This window comes from Oxyura jamaicensis, chromosome 1 (assembly GCF_011077185.1).
Source record: "Oxyura jamaicensis isolate SHBP4307 breed ruddy duck chromosome 1, BPBGC_Ojam_1.0, whole genome shotgun sequence".
NCBI lineage: Eukaryota > Metazoa > Chordata > Aves > Anseriformes > Anatidae > Oxyura > Oxyura jamaicensis.
In genome coordinates, this window is record NC_048893.1 from 86,523,517 (window position 1) to 86,542,797 (window position 19,281).

At 50.5% G+C, this 19,281-nt stretch overlaps 1 protein-coding gene across 6 annotated transcripts in view; it reads right to left on the reverse strand.

The window, feature by feature from the left end:
* BOC (BOC cell adhesion associated, oncogene regulated) overlaps nucleotides 1–12,967 on the reverse strand; it is a 46,260-nt gene extending 33,293 nt beyond the window's left edge. For 2 of the 6 annotated variants that reach the window (XM_035314898.1, XM_035314896.1), the window contains exon 1: nucleotides 8,218–8,626. In XM_035314898.1, coding sequence (XP_035170789.1) covers nucleotides 8,218–8,290 — 73 coding nt within the window. In that variant the 5' untranslated portion in view covers nucleotides 8,291–8,626. Of the gene's footprint in view, nucleotides 1–6,735; nucleotides 6,824–8,217; nucleotides 8,627–12,575 lie in introns of those variants that run through there. The other 4 variants (XM_035314900.1, XM_035314899.1, XM_035314901.1 and 1 more) reach the window with 3 other exon arrangements.
* Between the last annotated feature and the right edge of the window lie 6,314 nt (nucleotides 12,968–19,281).

A 19,281-nucleotide genomic window follows, 5' to 3' on the forward strand; every position in this document is an offset into this window, starting at 1 on the left:
AGGTAAAAAAAAAAAAAAAAAAAAAAAAAAACACACCACAGAAAAAGCAAGCCAGTTTGGAGAGTCTGCAGATCCTGAACCCGGGGACACGCAGAGGATGTTTTTTGTTCCCTCTGTACAAAAGCCCTCGGCTTCCCCTCCTCCTCCTCCTCATTCCCGCATTTCCCCACCGGGGCTGTCAGAGACAGTTCAAGGCTCCTCAGCAGCCCAGGCAGAACCAGCCCTGGCTGCCCCTGGAGCACAGCCAAAGGGCGATCCCCAAGAGCCCCATGCCTGGTGCTGGAGGCTGCCGGGCCCTGCTGTGGTCACGGCCTCAGGCTCTGCGGCTGGCACCCGGCGGCACGTCAGGAGGGGGAGAGATTGACTCCTTTTCTTTAAGTATCTCGTTACTGGTATATTTTTAAACACAGCTGGTCACATTTTTTTTTCTTTTCCAGCGAAGCCATAAATAAATAAATACTTTACGGAAACTTCCTGCGATCCGAAAACTTCACCTACTGCTCTAGCCTTTATTAAATGGCATTCTCTCTCTGGTATGCGTAGGCTCCACTTGCTGACACGTTCTTTCCCATAAGGACCAAATCCATTGAACTATGGATACAATTTCAGGATTTCATTGCCTGTATTGTTTGAGATTTTAACAGCCAAGCACCCTCCTGACCAGCGTGCCAATCTCATTCTTGTCCCATCTTATGGCCTTCTATTTGTCTTGCAAAAGGTGGTACCTTCTCTCACGACCCAAAGATATCCCTCAATCCTGTCTGCAAAGTACTTCTCCCATTCCTTGTGAGGGTACCACCCGGCACCCTGACCTGTCTTCCTCTTCGCAGATCATCCCACCTCTCACTCCTCCTTCCTTGTCAGCTTGTTTTAGAGAGTAATCTGTTTCTACAGCTGTAAAATATATATATACATTCAAAATCACCACCTGTCGTGACGTCCTACATAAAATAGTAAGAATTATAACAACACCCACCACCTTCTATTAGCTATCTGTTAAGGAAAGCAAACAGCCACCCACTTGTGAAGAAGTCTGACAGGGAAAGCAGCATTTCTCCCCTAGCCCTTCCCCTGTCCGCCAGACAAAGCCTGTTTAGCAGCGTCTGTGCAAGACTTCGCTGTTACGTAAATAGCAAATAATGTCTTGGAGCCAGCTGAGAAAAAAGGCCCCCAGCCCGAGGCCCTGCACGCTGAGCAATGGAAGTGCTTGCCCCCAAAAGGATGGCTTTCCACAGTGCTTCTCATTTGACCAGGATGGAGCCCATTAAACCCTGAGAAAGATGGCTCAGAGCTCCAGGCCTCCTCACCCGAAAGCTAAGCCACTTCTCGTAGCCCAAAAAAGGAAACAAATTCACGACCAAATTGCTTCCAATGTTTTTTTTTTTCCAAGCTATTGTTATGTGACTGCATTTGGAAGTAAGAGAGAAAAACAAATGCATGACTGTGGTCAATGTCTGTGCTAGAATAGGGGAAGAAAAAAAAAAAACTAAACCAAAAAAACGACCCAATCCTTGCTTTATGTGCTTAGTCACTTTTGGAGAGGACTGTACCCAGGGAGGAGACCAGGCAGAAGCAGTGACACACCATATCCAGCCAGCCCCCCGAGGCCCAGGGCCTGGTGACAACGGGAGATGCAGAACAGACAGGAATCTACCGTCCATTTCTTAATGTACACCGATGAGCACAAGAAATTCTTAAAAAAAAATGCAGCCTCTGGTATTTGCTCAGTTGTCTACCAGTGAAAAAGAAACAAAAACTCTTTGGGTCTTCCAAAGATCCTTACATTACTTGTCCAGTAAGGGAAAATAAGGAGCACCTCTTATTTTACAGAGGTTCTTTTAAGACAACAGTATTAGGTACGCTACAGAACTGCAATAAAAAGACATCCTCTGCCTCAAAGAATGTCTCTCTAATTGCTTACAGAGGCTGTCAACGCCTTCTTTGAGAAGGGAAGTCTGTGACTGTCCCATAGCACCAAATACCCCTAGAAAAAACTTTCACTGTTCTGTGCAAAGTCATCTGTAGACCAGCTCATTCATTACCTACCCCAACACCATCCCCTCCAAAGTAGGTTAAATACTGTCACTTGCTACAGACCACACAGGCAATGTGAGAATTGGGAAGGAGCAAAGACTTTTTCCTCACTCTGTAGCAACTAGGAAAACTCATCTGTACAAGGGAAATCCAACCTCAGATCTACCCGTATGGAAAATATCGATTGTTTATTAACTTGCAAAATGCCATAAACTCTTTTAGGATGAAAAGTACTCCTTGGTTTTGAGGAAATGCTGCTCCATGATTTCAAGTCCAGTTGAGCATCTGCCATCCTCTGTTCAGGGGTGGATAAAGCAAACCATTTTCATGGTAGTAACATCCACAACACACTTCAGGATTTAAGTCTCTCATGAAAGAGATAAGCTATATATAAACATAAAGTGTAACAATGGGACAAAAAGCAGCTTCCAGAATTCCCTCTACAAGCCTAATAGGGAAACGATGATAATTTCCCTCTGTGCTTCTCACCAGCTGAAGTCTGTCTGTTTCGCAGCCCCCCTGCCCTGCCGATAACAAACATCTGTTAGGAGCGTCCTCCCTCGTGCAAGAAGGGAACAGACCCATCGCAGCCTCTGGGGCTCTGTACCTCAGCAAAGCCCCTGGGGAGCCCCTGCTGTAAAAGCCACAGAGAAACCTCTGCCAGCTTTCTCTATTGACTGCAGAAGTGTTACATGGAAAACGAGGGCTTTTTTGCAGCCCCCAAGTAAAGGCCTCAGTAGTTAAGGAGACCTTCCGAAACAGCATGTGAGGAGTCTGTGGTGGAGGCGATCCCTTGAAGTACACCCCAGACGTGACTTTCTAGTGATCTCTATTTTAGGATCTGCCTTCCTATCCCTATCTACCAGCAGCTTTTACTTATCAACTGATTCAGCAGAAAAGCCCTGGAAGCTGGAGGCTGCAGGCTCCCAGACAAGGCTGCCTTGCTGTGGCTCAAAAGTGTCCTGCTGAGGCCCCCTGGCCTGCCACACGCCATGCCTGCCAGCCCTGCCGAGCCTCTCCTCCGGCCACCTGAAGGGCGACGGGTCCACACAAACGCCTCCAGGCCCACACAGCATCACAAGATCAGAAATGCCGAGAAGGTTGCCTCTGAACCCCTGGGCCCCGAGCTGTGGGGCAGGAGGGAAGCAGAGCCATGGCTCCCCTTTCCAGGGAGGCTGGTCTGTCTCCAAGAGCGGCCTCCGGGGAGGCTGCAGCCTTGCCTGCCTGGGCAAGGGCTCCCCGAACCCGCTCCGACACGCCAGCACCCTGTGCTCGCCCCGGGTCGGTGAGGGCTGTGAGCACCGCTCCAGCAGCGCAGAGGCACCGCCAGCGGTTCCTTATCAGCCCTCCCCAAAACAAGTAAGGACAGGGGCGTTCGGGATACGGCCCAACAAGCCTTGCTCGGCCCCGGCACAGGGACCTCAGGCAGAAGAGGGTAAATTAAAGCCAGGAAATTGGGAAGGAGGAAGGCGCGAGGGCTCAGCAGCAGCCCCCACATCCTTTAGGAGGCAGCACGTGCTCGGGGAACGGGCACGCGTTCGCAGGACCCGCTGTAATCCCAGTATCATTTCTCATTGCCAGGTCCAAGAAGAAAGCCGAACCGAGAGGGATGTGTATGCTGGGAAGGAGGGAGACGTTATTTTCACTAAGCATGAGGAGAGATGGGTGGCACAACCCATTTCTATTTATTTATTGATAACTTCCCCATCCCACAACATCCCGAGCTACCCGCACCAAACAGGAGCTGGGCTACCATCCAGACACCCAGCACGTCCCCAGCCCAATGTTCAACATGGTCCGGAGCTCTCAGGAGGATCAGCTCTTTTATTCCTACTGCTCCTCATCCATCTTGCACCTCCCTATAACACACGGTATTTCTGCGCTGACTGCAGAGCGACAAGCAACGTGTCCTCTTGCATCTGGGCTTGCACATGGGCTTGGCTTTGGCAGTGTCTGCTAGAGCTCATCCTTGGCTCGTGTACCAAAATTAAGTGCCTCCAGAGCAGGAGGAGCACGGTCCCAGAAAGAAGACACACGGTATTCATGCAGCGAGATCGTTTTGCTTGCAGCACACACTTTTATTATGCTGGCTCTCCGCTCTCCCAGCTATCTTTCAAAGCACCACACCACAACCAAAAACCAGCTGACAGGAGAAAACCAAAGCCATTCCCTTCCCCTCAGCCACCCACTCTTGCTGCACTTCACAGGAGCAAGATGCTACCAACAATGCCAGGAGCCCCATTTGGGCAACAACTCACCAGAGCCACCGTCCTTCATTGCCCGATGCAAGGGCTAACGAAGGTGAGACTCAGCTATGGACAACTCTCATCTGAAAAGGGCTTTGAGGCAAAATAGCCCCAGTGATGCTCTTCTGAAGAGCAGGGCAAGGTGGAGGATGCAGTACGGGGCTGGGTATCAGGCAACATAGTGTCCATACTAAGCTCCAGCCCCAACGTGCCGAGTGACCCCAAGGCACACAAATCTTTCTTCATGCTCCGTTTTCATCTCCTGTCCTGCTTTTGTCTTGCTGTTTCAAAGCGGGAAGTAGGAACTGTCTCCCACTACAGGCTAGCACAGTGTCTAACGTGGCTGGGTCCTCATCTTGGTTAAACATTGCAGACACTACTACAATACAAATAATAATTTAGGTTTTGGAATACAGCAGTGGCATGGCAGGCCTTCCTCGGGCCTTCGCCCAGGGAGCCAGTGTTAAGAAACCTCTACTTATCTTCAGTGCTTCAGCTACGCAAAAACTACGTTACACTCAGATTTTTGTGGCTGCTGAAATTCATGCTTGTTTGCTTGGTCACTCGTTTGGGAAATTTTTGGAAAGGTGGTTCTTTGAAGTGGCTCGGATGTTAGGGGTGTCCAAAGCTACCCCAGGGGAGGCAGATTATAGGGCAGAGAGCAGGTTAGGTGGTCAGGCATCAATGATAAACATGACTTGCCACTTTGCTCTTGACATTGTCCTCTGTGCTTCTTCTCCCTCCTCCCCAGATCTGCAGCCAGGCAATCATGAGGAAAACCCAACAACCGTATAGATGTATGTTCCTGCCTAACTTGGTGCTTTAACACAAATAGTTGACTCTTGCTTGCACAAAGGACAGCAGACTCCGTGAGGCAATCAGCAGGGTCCCACAGCTCGTACTGCGTGCTTGTGGAGCTCATGGGCTGCATGGTCACCGAGCATGGCTGACCATCAACCTGAGACCTTCTCCCTCTCAGCTGGCTGGGCAGAAGTCTCTGACAGGACCTGGAGCTCAGGTGCCAACATGCTAAGCTACTCACCACTGCTCAGGTGGCCAGAGCGGCAAGGTCCTCAAAAGCAACTTCTCCTTGCACCGTCTCACATTTTTCCTCTACAGCATTATGGAAGTGCTCAGACACAAGTCGGCATGCAACAGGGAGATCTACTCCTCATCTCCTGGGAAACAAAGACCTCTCTTCTTCAGGCCAGCACCAGTTTTGGATGTGTCCCTGGTGATGATGGACACATCCAGAGCAGCTGCCATGCCTCTCTTAGGAGCCCTCTACACCCTAGCTTCTCACAGCCCTGTCTCACCCCACAAGCATCAAGCTCCAGAGGTGCCCAAGAGCTACAAGCCAGATGTCCTGCTTGGCCAGCCGAGGGGTAAGGAAGCCCCCACGGGGATTCAAAGGCTGGCAGATATCAAGCCCTCCTCCTGGCAGAGTCCCACAGCTCCGTTGCAGTCTGGCTGGCCAGGCCTCCACAAGGAGCTGGTTACGGGGTACTGCTCACTGGACTCAAACCCCTTTACAGCTGGGGATTTACACCACTGTGCTCTCCTTCTACTCAGGTAGCTCTGACTTGGAAGCTGCACTTACACTGTATGCAAGCCAAGATGTTCCCGACAGCCACTTTTGAAATAAAGAGCACATTGCCATGCAAGAGTAGGTGGTTGGGAATAATCTGGGCAGCTGTTACACTTGTGACAGTGGGACTGGCCAACTGTGACCTCGTATTAGATGTGAGGGGAGAGCTGTCTGGTCCCTCAGCGCACACCTTTCCTTGACTCTTCACCATACCATTAAGTCACAACAGGTGCTCTTGAAAAATCCCACCCAGCGCGTTTTTGAAAACATCTCTTGACACCAGGACTCAAACCCACCCCTTCAGTCTGACAGTGCTTGGGTTTGTTAAACAAGCAGCTTGTGGTGGGGGGAAAAAAAATAAATCACACTCACCATCGAGTTAGATTCAGGGGGCCCAAAGGAATCTCTCACGGACAGCAGCGGGCTCTGAAGAAGTGGGGCCAGCTCGTCCCTTTTACCACCCACGGCTGAGGAACGTGCAAGCAAGCACCACCTTCCTGCCCCAGAGGGGACTGCCATCCAGCAGAGGGCTGGAGCGATGATAAGGCTCTCCACATCAGCTACAGCCCAGGGAGCAACTTGGGACAGAAGGCACTAGATGAAGTAAATTATTATTCAGCATCCAGAATGCTATTGGCTTCCAAATAATTGTCTATTTGTGTGCGTGCATGCACAAGAATCCTCGTTCCATGGTCTCTGCCAGCATATTCCCAGTACTGCCACTCTCCGGGGACAAGGCCCATACTTGTATTCAATCTTGGTGTTGGATCTCGAACACTACCGTTTCAGATTTTGTTTTAAAAAACATTTTCTCTGGCAACCAGGCTGTTAATGGATTTGATGTTTTTGCTCTTGCCTCCTACCTACCTTTAAAAGCTTGGCACCAAAGGGCTTCTTTGAAGATAAGGCCAAATTTGCAATTTAAGGGGTGGAACTTCATAAAGCTAGACACGGAGGGATGGAGAGAAGGAGGAAAAAAAAAAAACAGGAGCCACTTTGCTTGTCGAGATACACACTGTACAGTAGTACATAAGACTACAATGGCTTCTCTGTACCACCGCTGGCTGGAGCCATAAATTTGCTGCAGCTGCAGCGCTGCTACGTACGCTAGACTCCCCACGGGTCACGCTCAGCGAGCAGCTCCTCTCCGGCCGGACAGCCAGCCTACCCCCAGACCAAAACCAGAGCCCACATCCACCCAGCATGCACGGGTGGACGTCCCCTGAGGCAACCGCAACAGCCTCCCATCGGGCTGCCAATGCCACAGGAGGCTCTCTGCTGAAACCGACGGCGGTCCTAATCCGAGAGGGTTTTTTGGCAGCCAGCAGAGCCACGGCCTCTGTCGATCTCCAGCAGACCTACCCTCGGCACCACAAGGAGGCAGGGAAGTGCCGCTCTCAGGTTTTGCAGGTGGAGAACTGAGGAAAGTTGCCCTAACCCCAGGGGGAACCTGGATGCAAAGAACCAAACCCAGCTCTCTGGCCATCCCAGGCTCGTGCCCTAAAAGGCTGGCATCACTAAGCCAGGCAGCTGCTCTTCCTAAAAGTACCAGGATAAGTTACAGTGACATTACCAGAGGAAGCTGCCTTTTGCATATAAATGCTATTTTTTAGGCCAGTGCATCCACATTGGAGGTTTATTTTTCAGACACTGCCTCAGTAGGTTTGCATCTGCACAAGCTTTCTTAACCATACCAAGCTCAACATTGAGCTCTGCCTAGCCTGTCCTTTGTTAGGCAAAAACCAAAAAGCAACCTCCCTGTGATATCTGAAAGCTGCCAACGCAACTCTGACAGAGACCTTCACACCCTTTTCCTCTCCACTCTTGGGATTTAAAGAACAGGAGCAGAGCCCGATGCACAGCCTTTAGACACAGAAGCTTGTTCAGACTCGCTGGCATCGCAGCCAGCGAACACATCCTTGCATTTGGCAGGGCTGCAGGACCCCAGCTCTGCACAAGTGCAGGACTTGCTGGCTAATCCCTTCTCCAGAGCAGACCTTGCAGAGCCAAAATGGCACTGCCATCACGGGGCTTGGGGTGAAAGACTTACTCCCTCTGCCAGGCGCAGAAGCTCACAAAAGGTGATTGGTTTCCAAGCCACCATCTGGCTTTCACAGACATAGACCACAGCCCCAAACCCCTGTGACCTCCACAACAGCGGGTTCTCATAGCGGCAACACGCTGCTGCGTGGTTTGGACGATGCCCAGCCAGCCTCCGACCTGCTGCACGAGCACAAGGTGCAGTCGCGAGCCCCACGTCTGAGGGGAGCTCAGGGAAGGTTTTGGCCACAGGGCAGCAGCATCCCTGGAGCAGCCGAGCTGAAAGGGAGGGTAAAGTTTGGCTCTCACCTCTGCGCTGGCATGCTGCCCACAAAGAGGGCGAAGAAGCTCGAGCACGTCCCACACGCTCCCTGAAGCACATTTTCCTCCATCGGTCCCACCAGAGCCAAAATAAATTGGCATTGGCTCTTGCTCGAGCGCTCCTGTAAGGCACAAGAGCAGCCCGAGAGCCCCTCTCAGCCACTGAGCCTCCACCACACCAGGTGCTCTGCTAACAACTCCATCAGGCACAGCTGAGCCCCTCAGCCTGTTTGTCCTTTCGCAGGGAAGAAAAGAGGCCATTTTAATAAAAGGAGCATGCAGGCTCCTCAGGGCAGGGATCTGTTGTTCCCTGTTTATGTACAAAACCCCGCACCGCCCGCGGCAGCTTCAGAACCGTGCGAGCACTGAAGGCTTTTCCCCTACAACAAACAACCCTCCGACCTCCTCAGCCAGCTCGCTTCCACCGTGCTCCAGCCCCTTTTGTCTCTGCTTTCCACCGGCTCTCCTGCAGCTGTGTTGCTGGAGCCCACGCTCCTGTGGAGAGCAGATTTGAAGAAGCCTTACGTGCAAATGTGCATACATAGCACATTTTAAAGGCTTCCCATCCTGCGAGCGTTGCCTCTAGATAATGAGCTTCGAGCGCTCTGCTCAGCCAAGGAAGCAGCGGAAACAATGTCGTGTGATTCAGGGCCAAGAAGGACTGAACCAGACACCAGGAAATAAGAAAAGACGTTTGCGATGCATTTTGTCGAACGGTTACTCAAAAATACATTTAGAAAAAAAATGGAACCAGTCTTCACTGGGACCTGCAATCCCTTTATTCATTACTCCCTGCAAATTGTCCTTGTGGCCTAGGAGCTGGAACACTTAACAACCTTTTAAGCTGAGACTTGACCACAGGAGCACCAAAGTACACAGCAGCAGGTTTTTCCCTCAGGATGTTTTCAGTCTAACCAGAAACAGGAAGTCTCTGAAGGTTTTGCAAGAGAGCTTCTGCGTTGTGGGATACCCCATCCCAACAGTAGACACTGCAGTGCAAAGCTCTTAGCCTGGGAGGCTATGGCTTAAACCAAGAGATGTGCAATCCTTGGTCCGCTACGCAAGCAGTAATACATCAAAATACCCTTACGCATAAAAAAAGTCCAAGGGAATTGTTCCTCATACGTCTGAGGCACTCAGCGTCGGGCACTAAAATGACCAGTCAACCATTATTTATTGCCAAAGAAGCTTGTGTTAACCCGGAGTCACTCTGGCCTGCTGCTGCTGGAACTTCTTGAGGGCTGAGTGACTGAGACTGAGTGAGCCCGAGGTCCCTGGAGACCCACCCGGGGCCAACCTAGCAGGTAAAGGGCCCTCTGGGAGATGGCCTGTCTTCACCTGGGCACAGGGAAAGATTTCTGAGGCGCAGAGGAGCATGGCCAAGCAGGTGTCCCTTGGTGTGCCTGAGCTCTGCCCTGAGACATAAGGGTCACCACTGTTGGTGGCAATACGGGTGCAGTATCTGCCCTGTGACAGCACTCACCCTACCTGCACAGGGTTCAGCCCCTTTTTCTGCAGGGGGAAACTGAGGCACAGGGCTATGAAGGAAATTGTTTAAGATCGCGCAATGTATGTGCATTGGCTGTGGATGCAGTCCTGACCTCTGCTTCCACCTGAAGAGTGTCTTTCCTCCCCTGTTGCTCAGTTTTCCTCTCACAACCCAGGCGGAAGAAGTAATAGGGTTTTCTTTTGCCATGCATGGTCTGAGACTATGAGGCCTCTGTGCTCATGAGGACACACAATTAAGGAAGAAGCTGGGAAGCAGTGGCAGGTAGGTATTTTAGTCAAGCATGGTCATCCAGTAATGAAGAAGAGAAACAACAACAACAAAAAACAGGTCTGCTCTGAACAGATTAGTTTTCTTAACTGAGGGATGGAAGTGTCCCCTCAGCATCTCTGGAGGGAGTGGGGACAGAGCAAGCTGCTCGCTTCCCAACCCCACCCGTACCGCTCATTGCTGGGCAAGAGGCTCCAGGTGGCTCCCAAAGGGCAAAATCCGCTGGCCCAGGCCGGGTGGAAGGAGCCGAACTAAGGACCTGAAAGCACAGCACAGCTGCAAGTTTGGTACTGAGGGCTTAGAGGCATAGCTGATGTTAGTTCTGAGGACAGAACAGAATTTCAAGAAGCACGGGGGACTGGGCAATAATTCACCTGTCCTCTGAAAGAGCAAAACTCCAAGCTGAGAGTCTCACACCCAACTGGCTGGGAAGGCCTCTGCACACACCAGGCACCCAGCTTCACTTTGCGGTGGTGAAGAGCCTCTCGTCCTGTACTTACTGGGGATATCAAGTCAGTACATGATACAGGGAAGCTGTATTTTCCAGACCACAGGGCTACAGCGCATCCATAAGACTCACATGCCAGTATGTAGCACATATATTCACCTGTAAAAGTTCTCCCTTTGCACCAAGCAGAGAAGAGTTTTTTGTGGTTTCAGATATTTGTGCTGGGATATCTTTCCCAGCAAATAAAGGTGTCATGGGGTGAGCACGTGTATGTATGAGAGAGAGGGAAAACTGAACTTACTTTCCAAATCTGCACAGGACCCTTGTGCACTCTTCAGATGAACCTGCCTCATTTTCCCCAGCAGGGAGGACTGCTCTCTACCTGACTCCAACCCTTCCTCACAGCAAACACCTCTTGTCTGTTTTGCACTGTAGGATGAGTCTCTGTAATTGTAGCTGGGGGGGGAGGGGGATTTTAAGAAGTCAAAGAACAAAACTCCATTTATTTCTTGTCAGAGAATATCACTCACTCAGCAGGGAGCTCACAGCTCTCCCTAATTGTCCTATTTACTTTAGAAGGTCCCAAGATGACTCCCATTAGCAAGGGAAGTTATTTCACCTTCATTTCTTTAGGTCACTTAAATAAACAGAACAAATCTTCATTGCAAACCCGTGAAATGTTTCTGCTGAAGTCCTTGCCAGAGCCATAAACCTCCAACCCACTGAAAAAAACATGTGCATGTATGTATATATGCATATATATGTAAGAGCCCTCCTTCAAACATAGGCACACTGAGGCAGTTCAAAACACAAGAAAAGTTATTAAAGCCCTACTCACAAGAGCACCCACATTCTTCTAATATTTTCCGTGATAGTTTTTTAGCCCATGGGAAAATAAACTTTAATGGCAGATTGCAAATTAACGTACCAAAAAGATACCATGGCAGCAATATAGAAATTAGAACTGGACACCAAGGAAATCAAACAATTTAAGACATGCCTGGAATTACGGGCGGGCACACAGCGTGTGTGGAAGCCTGTTATCCCACTTGCATAATGCTGCAGAGAGGTCAAGAGAGTTTCTTTAAAACAAACAAGAACAACAACAAAAAAACTTTAATAGACCTGAACTGCCTTTCCCACAATGCCAGTGAAATCACACTTGGGGTGCCAGAATTAGCTGAGGAAGCGCTCAAAGACACAAGATTTATATTAAATACCTTTTGCCAGCTGGAGGTACTGGGAAAAGTCTATTTTTACTTTTCAAAGTAATTAATAGCATATGCAGAGCATTGTAAAAAGTCTCATTTGGACACAGCTACAAATGCTGCATCCCACTTTGTCCCCAGCACATTTGCTATTTGCAGCCACCACCAAGACCTGCCAAAGTTACAGTACAAGCAGCAAGGCACACATGCACAAATCCTCCAGCAACCCGCCACAGAGCAGAAAAATCACTTCCCCCAACCCAAATCTCTCCTCGTCCTTGTACCAGCGATAAAAATCTACAGTTGCACAAGAGAAGGACTGAAATTTTGCTCACGGATTACCCACCCACGCTTTTCTTTGCAGGAGCAGCCCCTTCACACAGCACAAACCAAAGTGTATTTGGTTGTGTTTGCAGGAGCTGAGACTTGCCTGCAAACTCCCATCTGCTTTTGACAAGAGCTGGAGCAACAGGAGACGAAAACATTTTTTTTTTGCACAGCTTTTCCCTCTCCCTCTCTCCACCACACTCCTCGACCAGCCGGTGGTGAGGACAGGGAGATGTCGTGGACCAAACTTTAGGGGAAGTTTTAAGCAAAGCGCCGGAGCACTGCGGCGTGTGCATGCTCCGGGCCCTCCATTAACGCCGCACGGCCAAGGAGGAAGGGCTGGGAGAGGATGACCCGCTCCCCAAATCCCACCTGCCCCAGCACAAACCCAGACCCTGCACAGGCTGGGGCCAGCGGGATATCGCTCTTCTCTTGTCACCTCCTTGGCGCGCCCGCTGACCCCTTCCCAGCATCCCGACAGCAACTTCCCCAGCTCCGGCACAAAGCCGGAGGGCTGAGGAGGGGGAAAGCCCCTCGCCCCTTTGCCTGGACGCCCCCCTGGCCCGCTCCCCTCCGCTTCACTCACCGGGGGCTCCGGCCCAGCAGGCGGGGGGAACACGACCGTGCCCGAAATTGAGCGAAGCAACAAAGAGGCTTAACTCCAGGAGCTGGGAACTTCCAGGCCGGATCTGCGGGGAATTCAGCACACACACACAGAGAAGAAAAATAATAATAATAAAGAGAGGAAAAAAAAAAAAAAAGAGAGAGAGAGAGAAAGGGAAAAGCCTGTTTTGGGGGGAAAGGGAGGGGAAGGTGGGGGCCCTTGACTTGGGGGTTGCCGGCGGTGTTTTGCGGCTGGTTATATGCGGAGCTGAGGCACGGCGGGGAGAGCAGCGCGGGTGGAGGAGGAGGAGGAGGACGAGGAGGAGGAGAAGAAGGAGGAGGAGGAGGAGGGAAGGGGAGTGAGGACGCGGGGAGCCAGACCCTCCATACGGGAGACGGCTTTTGGATGACTGAACTCCCAAACAATTCCCTGCTCCGGCTACTCCTGCCCCAGCGCCTCTCCCTCCTCCCCTCCCCCTGAGGAGGAGGAGGGATGGAGGGGAGGAGCCAGAGCAGGGAGAAAACACAAAATTAAACTCCCTTCCCCAAAAAGCAAGGCAGCGGCCGCCCGTTCACCCCCCAGCAATAACAATAACCAGCATCATCTGGACGTTGCCGACCCCGAAGGGAGGCCGCCGGCACCCGCGGAGCTGCTACCCACCCGGCCGCCGCGCTCCCCCCGGCAGGCGGAAGCGGGAAAGTTGGGCCGAAAAGTTTGGCCTGACAAGGAGGGAGGCCGCCGTGGCGGCGGGGGCAACGGGGTGGCCCGCGGGATGGTGGCTGCAGGGCCACGGCTCCCCCAGGCCCGGAGGGGAGATGGCGGCCAGACCTCACCACACGAAGCGGATGCCCCGGCATGGGGTCGGGAGGGACGGGCAGTGCCCGCAGGCACCGTGGGCACCAGGGACCGGGGGGCTTGGGGGTATAGGGGCAATGTTTGGGCTGAGAGACTCTCTGGAGGTGAATATCGATGGAGGTGTTGTGGTAGACCTTCTGATTGAGCTTGTCACCCTGTAGGGACCAAATCGGGAAAGTTGTGTGGAAGTTTCTCCAACCACCTGTTGAAATTCAAGGGGTCAGACAGCTTTCCTGCGGGTCTGCCAGCTCACCAGCAAGCACCCCGTACCTATGAGCAACCGTGCACAAGCATGCCCTGGCCTGCAGCCTCACAAGCTGGGTAGCTTCTTCAGCCATCCCTGCTCTTTCAGGCAAACCTGCCAACACCAAGCCATGCCAGGTTTCTGTGTTACGCTCAGCTCTGCATGTTGCATGTCTGCAGGAGAATCAGATCCCTCCTCCAGGCTCTGGCGATGGCTTGCAGGGTGGGAATGGGCAAGTCCCTGTCAACACTGCGTGCCTCAGTTTCCCCCGTTGTGCAAATGGAGTTCAAACATCTCCATAGCTGCCTCACAGACCAATGTTTGTGAAGGGACCTGAGGTGCTGTATCTGGCTGGCATCACCCACAGACTCATTCCCTCCAGGAGAGGACACCCATCCCATTTGTGCTGTTATGGGACATAGGGCAGACCATCTGGATCAGGATGTCAAGACACCTGAAACAAGAATGTAGTCAGAGAAGGAGGAAAAGAAATGTCTACATAGGAGGCAATTTTTCTGCATGTGTCCAGATGAAATAATATGAGCCCAACTGCTTATTTCAGGTTGCAGTTTTCCACCAAAGTGCCAGGACTAATATTTTGCTAAATGAACAGAGTCCCTTCCAATGGAGGTCGAATAGTCTGCTGATTTTAGCCAGCGAGTTTCAAGGAAAGTAACTGACTCCACAAATTAACTCACAAATACGGCTCCTCTGAAGGTGATGTGGAGAAAAGTGAGACAAGAAGGAGAAGACCTTTTCTTCCAATCTTCCCCCTGGCAGGGAAAGCATCTCAAGCACATTTAAAAAAAAAAGAAAAAAAAAAAAAGTAAAAAAAAAAAAGTAAGAACACCAATCCCTGGGATTAAACCAAACCTGCTGCCTCCCTGTACTCCAAAGGATGTATATGTGCCCAACAACATACAAGCTAATAAAGTTACCCTAGAGGTGCTGGGAAATCCTTTAAAATTCCTACAGTAAAGACGAGTTTGAAACAAATCTGCTGCCACTGCAAGGTCAGGATTGTTTACGAACTACAAATAGGTCTTTCACACCTTTGCCATGCGCAGAGCATAGATGATACATGTGATTTATAGTTTCTAAATCAGATTGTTGTTGATGATGTTGTTTCTGCTTGGTTTTGAGTTTCTTGTTTCCTCGTTTTATGATGGGGTACTGAAAATTTCAAAACTGATTCATCTGCGGGGTTTCTGGAGTTCCAAGGAAATACGTATTGATGGCTCGTCAACTTGCACATGAATGGGCAGGCTTACCAAGTTGAACACAAACTTCCTTCCTCCCCAGCACTAACTTTGCTGTCCAATTATCTTTTAAAGAACTGTTTCCCGAAGTCCAAGATTTTTCTTTTCATTGCTCAGCAACACAGCCCTTAGGTGCTAAATCCATATGTAGACACCTCACTAAGTGGGCTAATTTTTACAAGTGCTGAGACCTCTAGCACCTGCCTTATCTGAAAAGCAGTGGTTTCCTAATTTAGAGCAGTCATAAACTGTCCTAAATTAAAACAGGAATTGAATTAGCCCTGATGAGTTTTAGGCTTACAGAGGTGGGAAGAAAGAGGCGAGGAAGAAGAATTAAAGCTACCCTGTGCAAAGAAGTGCCTTGGGGCTTGTTTTGTGCTAGGAAAAAAAAAAAGGCCAGGATTGCAGCCCCACAGGATTACATTCCCTGTTTATCCACAGGGAGGAGGAAACATGGGGTGCAGCAGCACCCTTCATTTGCTATTCTTCCCACATCACTCTAAGAAATGCCTTGGGGATGAAGTAGGAAGCTGGTTCGTGCAGCCATGTCCCCTGTGCATCCACAGACAAGCTCACCAGCTCTAGGCTGCCACCCCTGTACTTCAAACCACCCACCAGAACTGCCCTCAGGTTGTCATTGACCTGGCTGAAGTTCAAAGCAGTGAGAAAGCCAAAAACCCCTCCTTAGCCCCATTCCTTAGGGTACAAGGAAACTTTTACCATGGGCATTGACCAGGGACAAGCTGCGGCTGTGGGGGGACCTGTCCCCCTCGGGAGTTGCTGGAGCATCCCGATCCTCGGCCCCAGCCCTCTGCGATCCCAGGCAAAATTCCCACTGCTGCTGCTGTCGGATGCAAAGGCTCCTCCTCGGGGCCGCAGGAGCTCCAGCTGTTTGACATTGTGCGGAGCAAGGCGGGGGGCACCGAGGGACTCCGCATGAAAGGGCGAGCTCAAAGGAAACCGGACCCTGGCATGTCGGTACGATACGCAGTGGGTAACAGGCTCAGTTAAATTTGCTCATTCAGCCAGCTAAGAGGGAGAGTTTTCTCATCCGCCCTGCTATGTTTAATTCATCCACACATGCCTCCCAATTATGGACGGAGCAATAAACAGAAGGGGATGCTGGGGGTGGGGGAGAGACGGGCAGCCTCCAGCCCCCAAGCCTGGGCTCCCCGAAAATCTGTGACCTGCATGCTGCTGTCCTGGCTGTTGTCCTTGGGGGGGGGGGGGGGGGCATCAGCATTACTACTCTGACTCCCTCTAAATTTTAGCCCAAATTCGTGCCTCTCTCTTTTCAGAAACACGCATTACAGGAGCTGCATGCACAGACTGATGCTTCCAGCTGTCCATGCCCAGCCTCTGAGTCAAGTGAAACTCCCAGCAAAAATCCATGCAGTATTCCTGCCTCCATCGAAGCCCCTGGACTTGCCCCCAGGTTTTTCTGTTCCCACAGGAGGCATTGGGCCATGGAGGCAAAGGCAAGGCGCAGAAAGCCCTCCTCAAACCATGTGGCTGCTTTGTAGGGAATTCATGGTGAGTCTGATGAGAGAGGAGAAGGAAGTGGCAAGGATGCATCTCCAGGAGCTGGCCGGTCCGAGGGCAGCAGCCTCCATCCCAAGTGGGGAAGCGAATGGGAAGCCCCTGGTTCAAAGGGGTTTCAGCATGAGTTTTGCTTTGTTTACCCTCTTGTAAAGCTATTTGTTACTTTGATAATCCATAGGAAATGGGATCATTTCTCTCCCAGCTTGTCAAATTAAATAAACAAATAAAACCTTGTTTGGCTGGTGAAAAGCTTAGAAAGGAAAGTGTATTTGTACAGGGATTCAGGATCTAAGCATCTTTCAGGGGCAGAAGATTAAGAAAGTAATCAGAGAAAGAAAGAAGGAAGCGATTCAGTCATCAAAACTCAAGAGAGCCAAATTAAAGAGGGGGGTGGGACGGGATGACAAGAGATAGGGCCTGGCTATATTAGGAAATCTATGCTGGAGTAAACTAAACCAGCCTGAGGTCAGTTTAGTTTCACCACTAGGGCCCGAGTCAGGGACATAGACTTGCTTGTGGGAAGCTTGCCCTGATGTCAGTCCTACTTTGGCTGAGATGTTATTTCAGAATATATGCATGGTGTATGCTTGTAACCTCAGGTTTCAGACAGGGTCTGGCAACAGGTTGGTTTTATGGTTATAATTCCTATTTCAGACACAGTAAAACCAACGTATAAGAAAGATTCCCCCAGAAAAATGTCGTTCTCCTTTTGCACAGTGATAGGTATATTGGTATAAAATGTGTTACATATGGGTATAGCTGTGCCTACGCTCCGGGTGTTGCATAAAATGCATACGGGGGACTTTCTAAAGAAGTATCATTTTGTTAGTGGTCAGTTCATTGATATGAAATATTTGGACTCCAGGGCTCCCAGGTCTATGAGATGGTCAAGTTCAGGCTCAATTTTTTTCCTTCTCTTAAAAAGTTCAGGAATCTACAGTTGGAGATTGTCTTGTGTCTGGGGAGTGCCTTACAATGCCACTAAGCATTTCAGGTGGAGGACAGGGTCTTTAAGAAAAGCCTTTGTTAATTGGAAATAATCCAATGCAAAAGGCAAAACCTTTTGCTTGGGTAAGGAGCTCAAGCATCCTAAATAAATAGCCTTTTTTTCCCCAAGATCCTGCTTTCCTTCCTCAGAACTTCATAACAACTCTTCTACAGTTTAAAACTCCTCATGCAGTGAAAGCCAATGCAGCCACATTTGTGATCATGACCACACAGCAGCGTGGGAAGTCCTGAGCCTGGACACAGGAGCACCACGAACCTGGAGTGTGCAGAAAGAGCTCGTGATGATTCTTTGGCACCTGCCCTCGCCTGTGGCTTCATCGCCAAAATCCACCTCAGAGTAATGATAAGCCTGATGAGACAGAACATAAAATCAAGACCACGCATATTCTCTTTTGCTGTGACAGTGATGCAAAAAAGCAGTTTCTTCTCATGCTAGATGAACCACTTTTTTTCTCTGTGGAGATGCTGCATGGAAATCTGGTGCTACCGTAGTCAATAGAGGTCTTATTCCCATCACTACAGTCTTCGCCGGGTTTAGGATTTCACACTTTTTACTGATTCCCTTAATCTGAAATAAGTCTTTTGGGGTTTACAGACATCAACATCCAAGATAGGGAGGCATCCTAAAGGTGTTCCAGGTTAATGCTGAAGACTGAAAAGACCCCTTTAGCTGGGGTGCAGTCCCTGAGTAATTACACTGATGATAAATAGCAACCTGTCATGTCTATCAGCAAGGGAGCTTACGTTTTAAGGCATGCAGATCTCCTTTACATCACATTCTCTCTTTGTGGCGCTCCGTCTATTCACCTATTATTTACCCATAATCTCTCCTCCTCCACTGCTTCCCCACACACCTGTTGCCTTGCCTTCCTTCTTTTTCATCGCCTCTGGCTTGCTCTGCCCCTTGGAAGAGCCCTCAAAAAAGATCTCATCCCCGCCAGCCCTGTGTCTGTCCCCGTGCCCCCACCCTGCCATCACCTACACCCCCAGCGTGAAATCTGACTGGATTGACCCTGCGCAGAGCACTTTGTGTGTGAGCCAGTGCAGGCTCGCTAGGGCATGCAGCGCTGATAAAAGGCAGCTCTGATGGGCTCTGTCAGGGATCCCGGAGAAACAGCCTGGAAAAAAACTGTGAGCCCACAGCCCAGCTTGGAGACTGCAAGGCACGCGGGGAAGCCTCCATGGTGCAGGCAGGTCCTATTGAGCCAGCCCCTAACACTTCATGGGGACAAATCCCCTCTCCTGGAGGTCCCCCTGGCCAGGTGAGGTTCCTCACCTCCCAAGGAACATCAGAGGTGCCATCCTTCATAAGCTGACCTTCTGCAGCTAGCCAAACCTGGGGAGCCTGCAAGAGACTGCCCTAGGAGAGGGGTGCTCTTGTCCAGCTTGGACAGACACATCTCCTAAAACATCATGTTACCAACCTGCCTTTCCATCTTTGTCCATTATTCCTAGCGTGACCCTTTCACATCACCCTCAGCAATATCCCAGCCCTCTGGTGTTTAGACTTGCAGCCCCTGACTTCTGAACTGCTTTAAGTGCCTCTCCTTTGGGTTAGTCCGGCTACGCATTGCCTGCCTGCGTTACTCTTTTAGCACTCTCCCCTCCAAAATGCTACTTTTGTCTACGAAACCGAACGCTGACACCCCACTGCAATCTGCGGAGCGTGTAAAAGAAAGCTGCTCTTACAGCTCCGTGCCTCTGTGCGCGTATGCCCGGTTTTGTCCTCTCATTAGGCTGTGCACACATACACTCCCGTTGCATGTTAAAGAGCAGGATA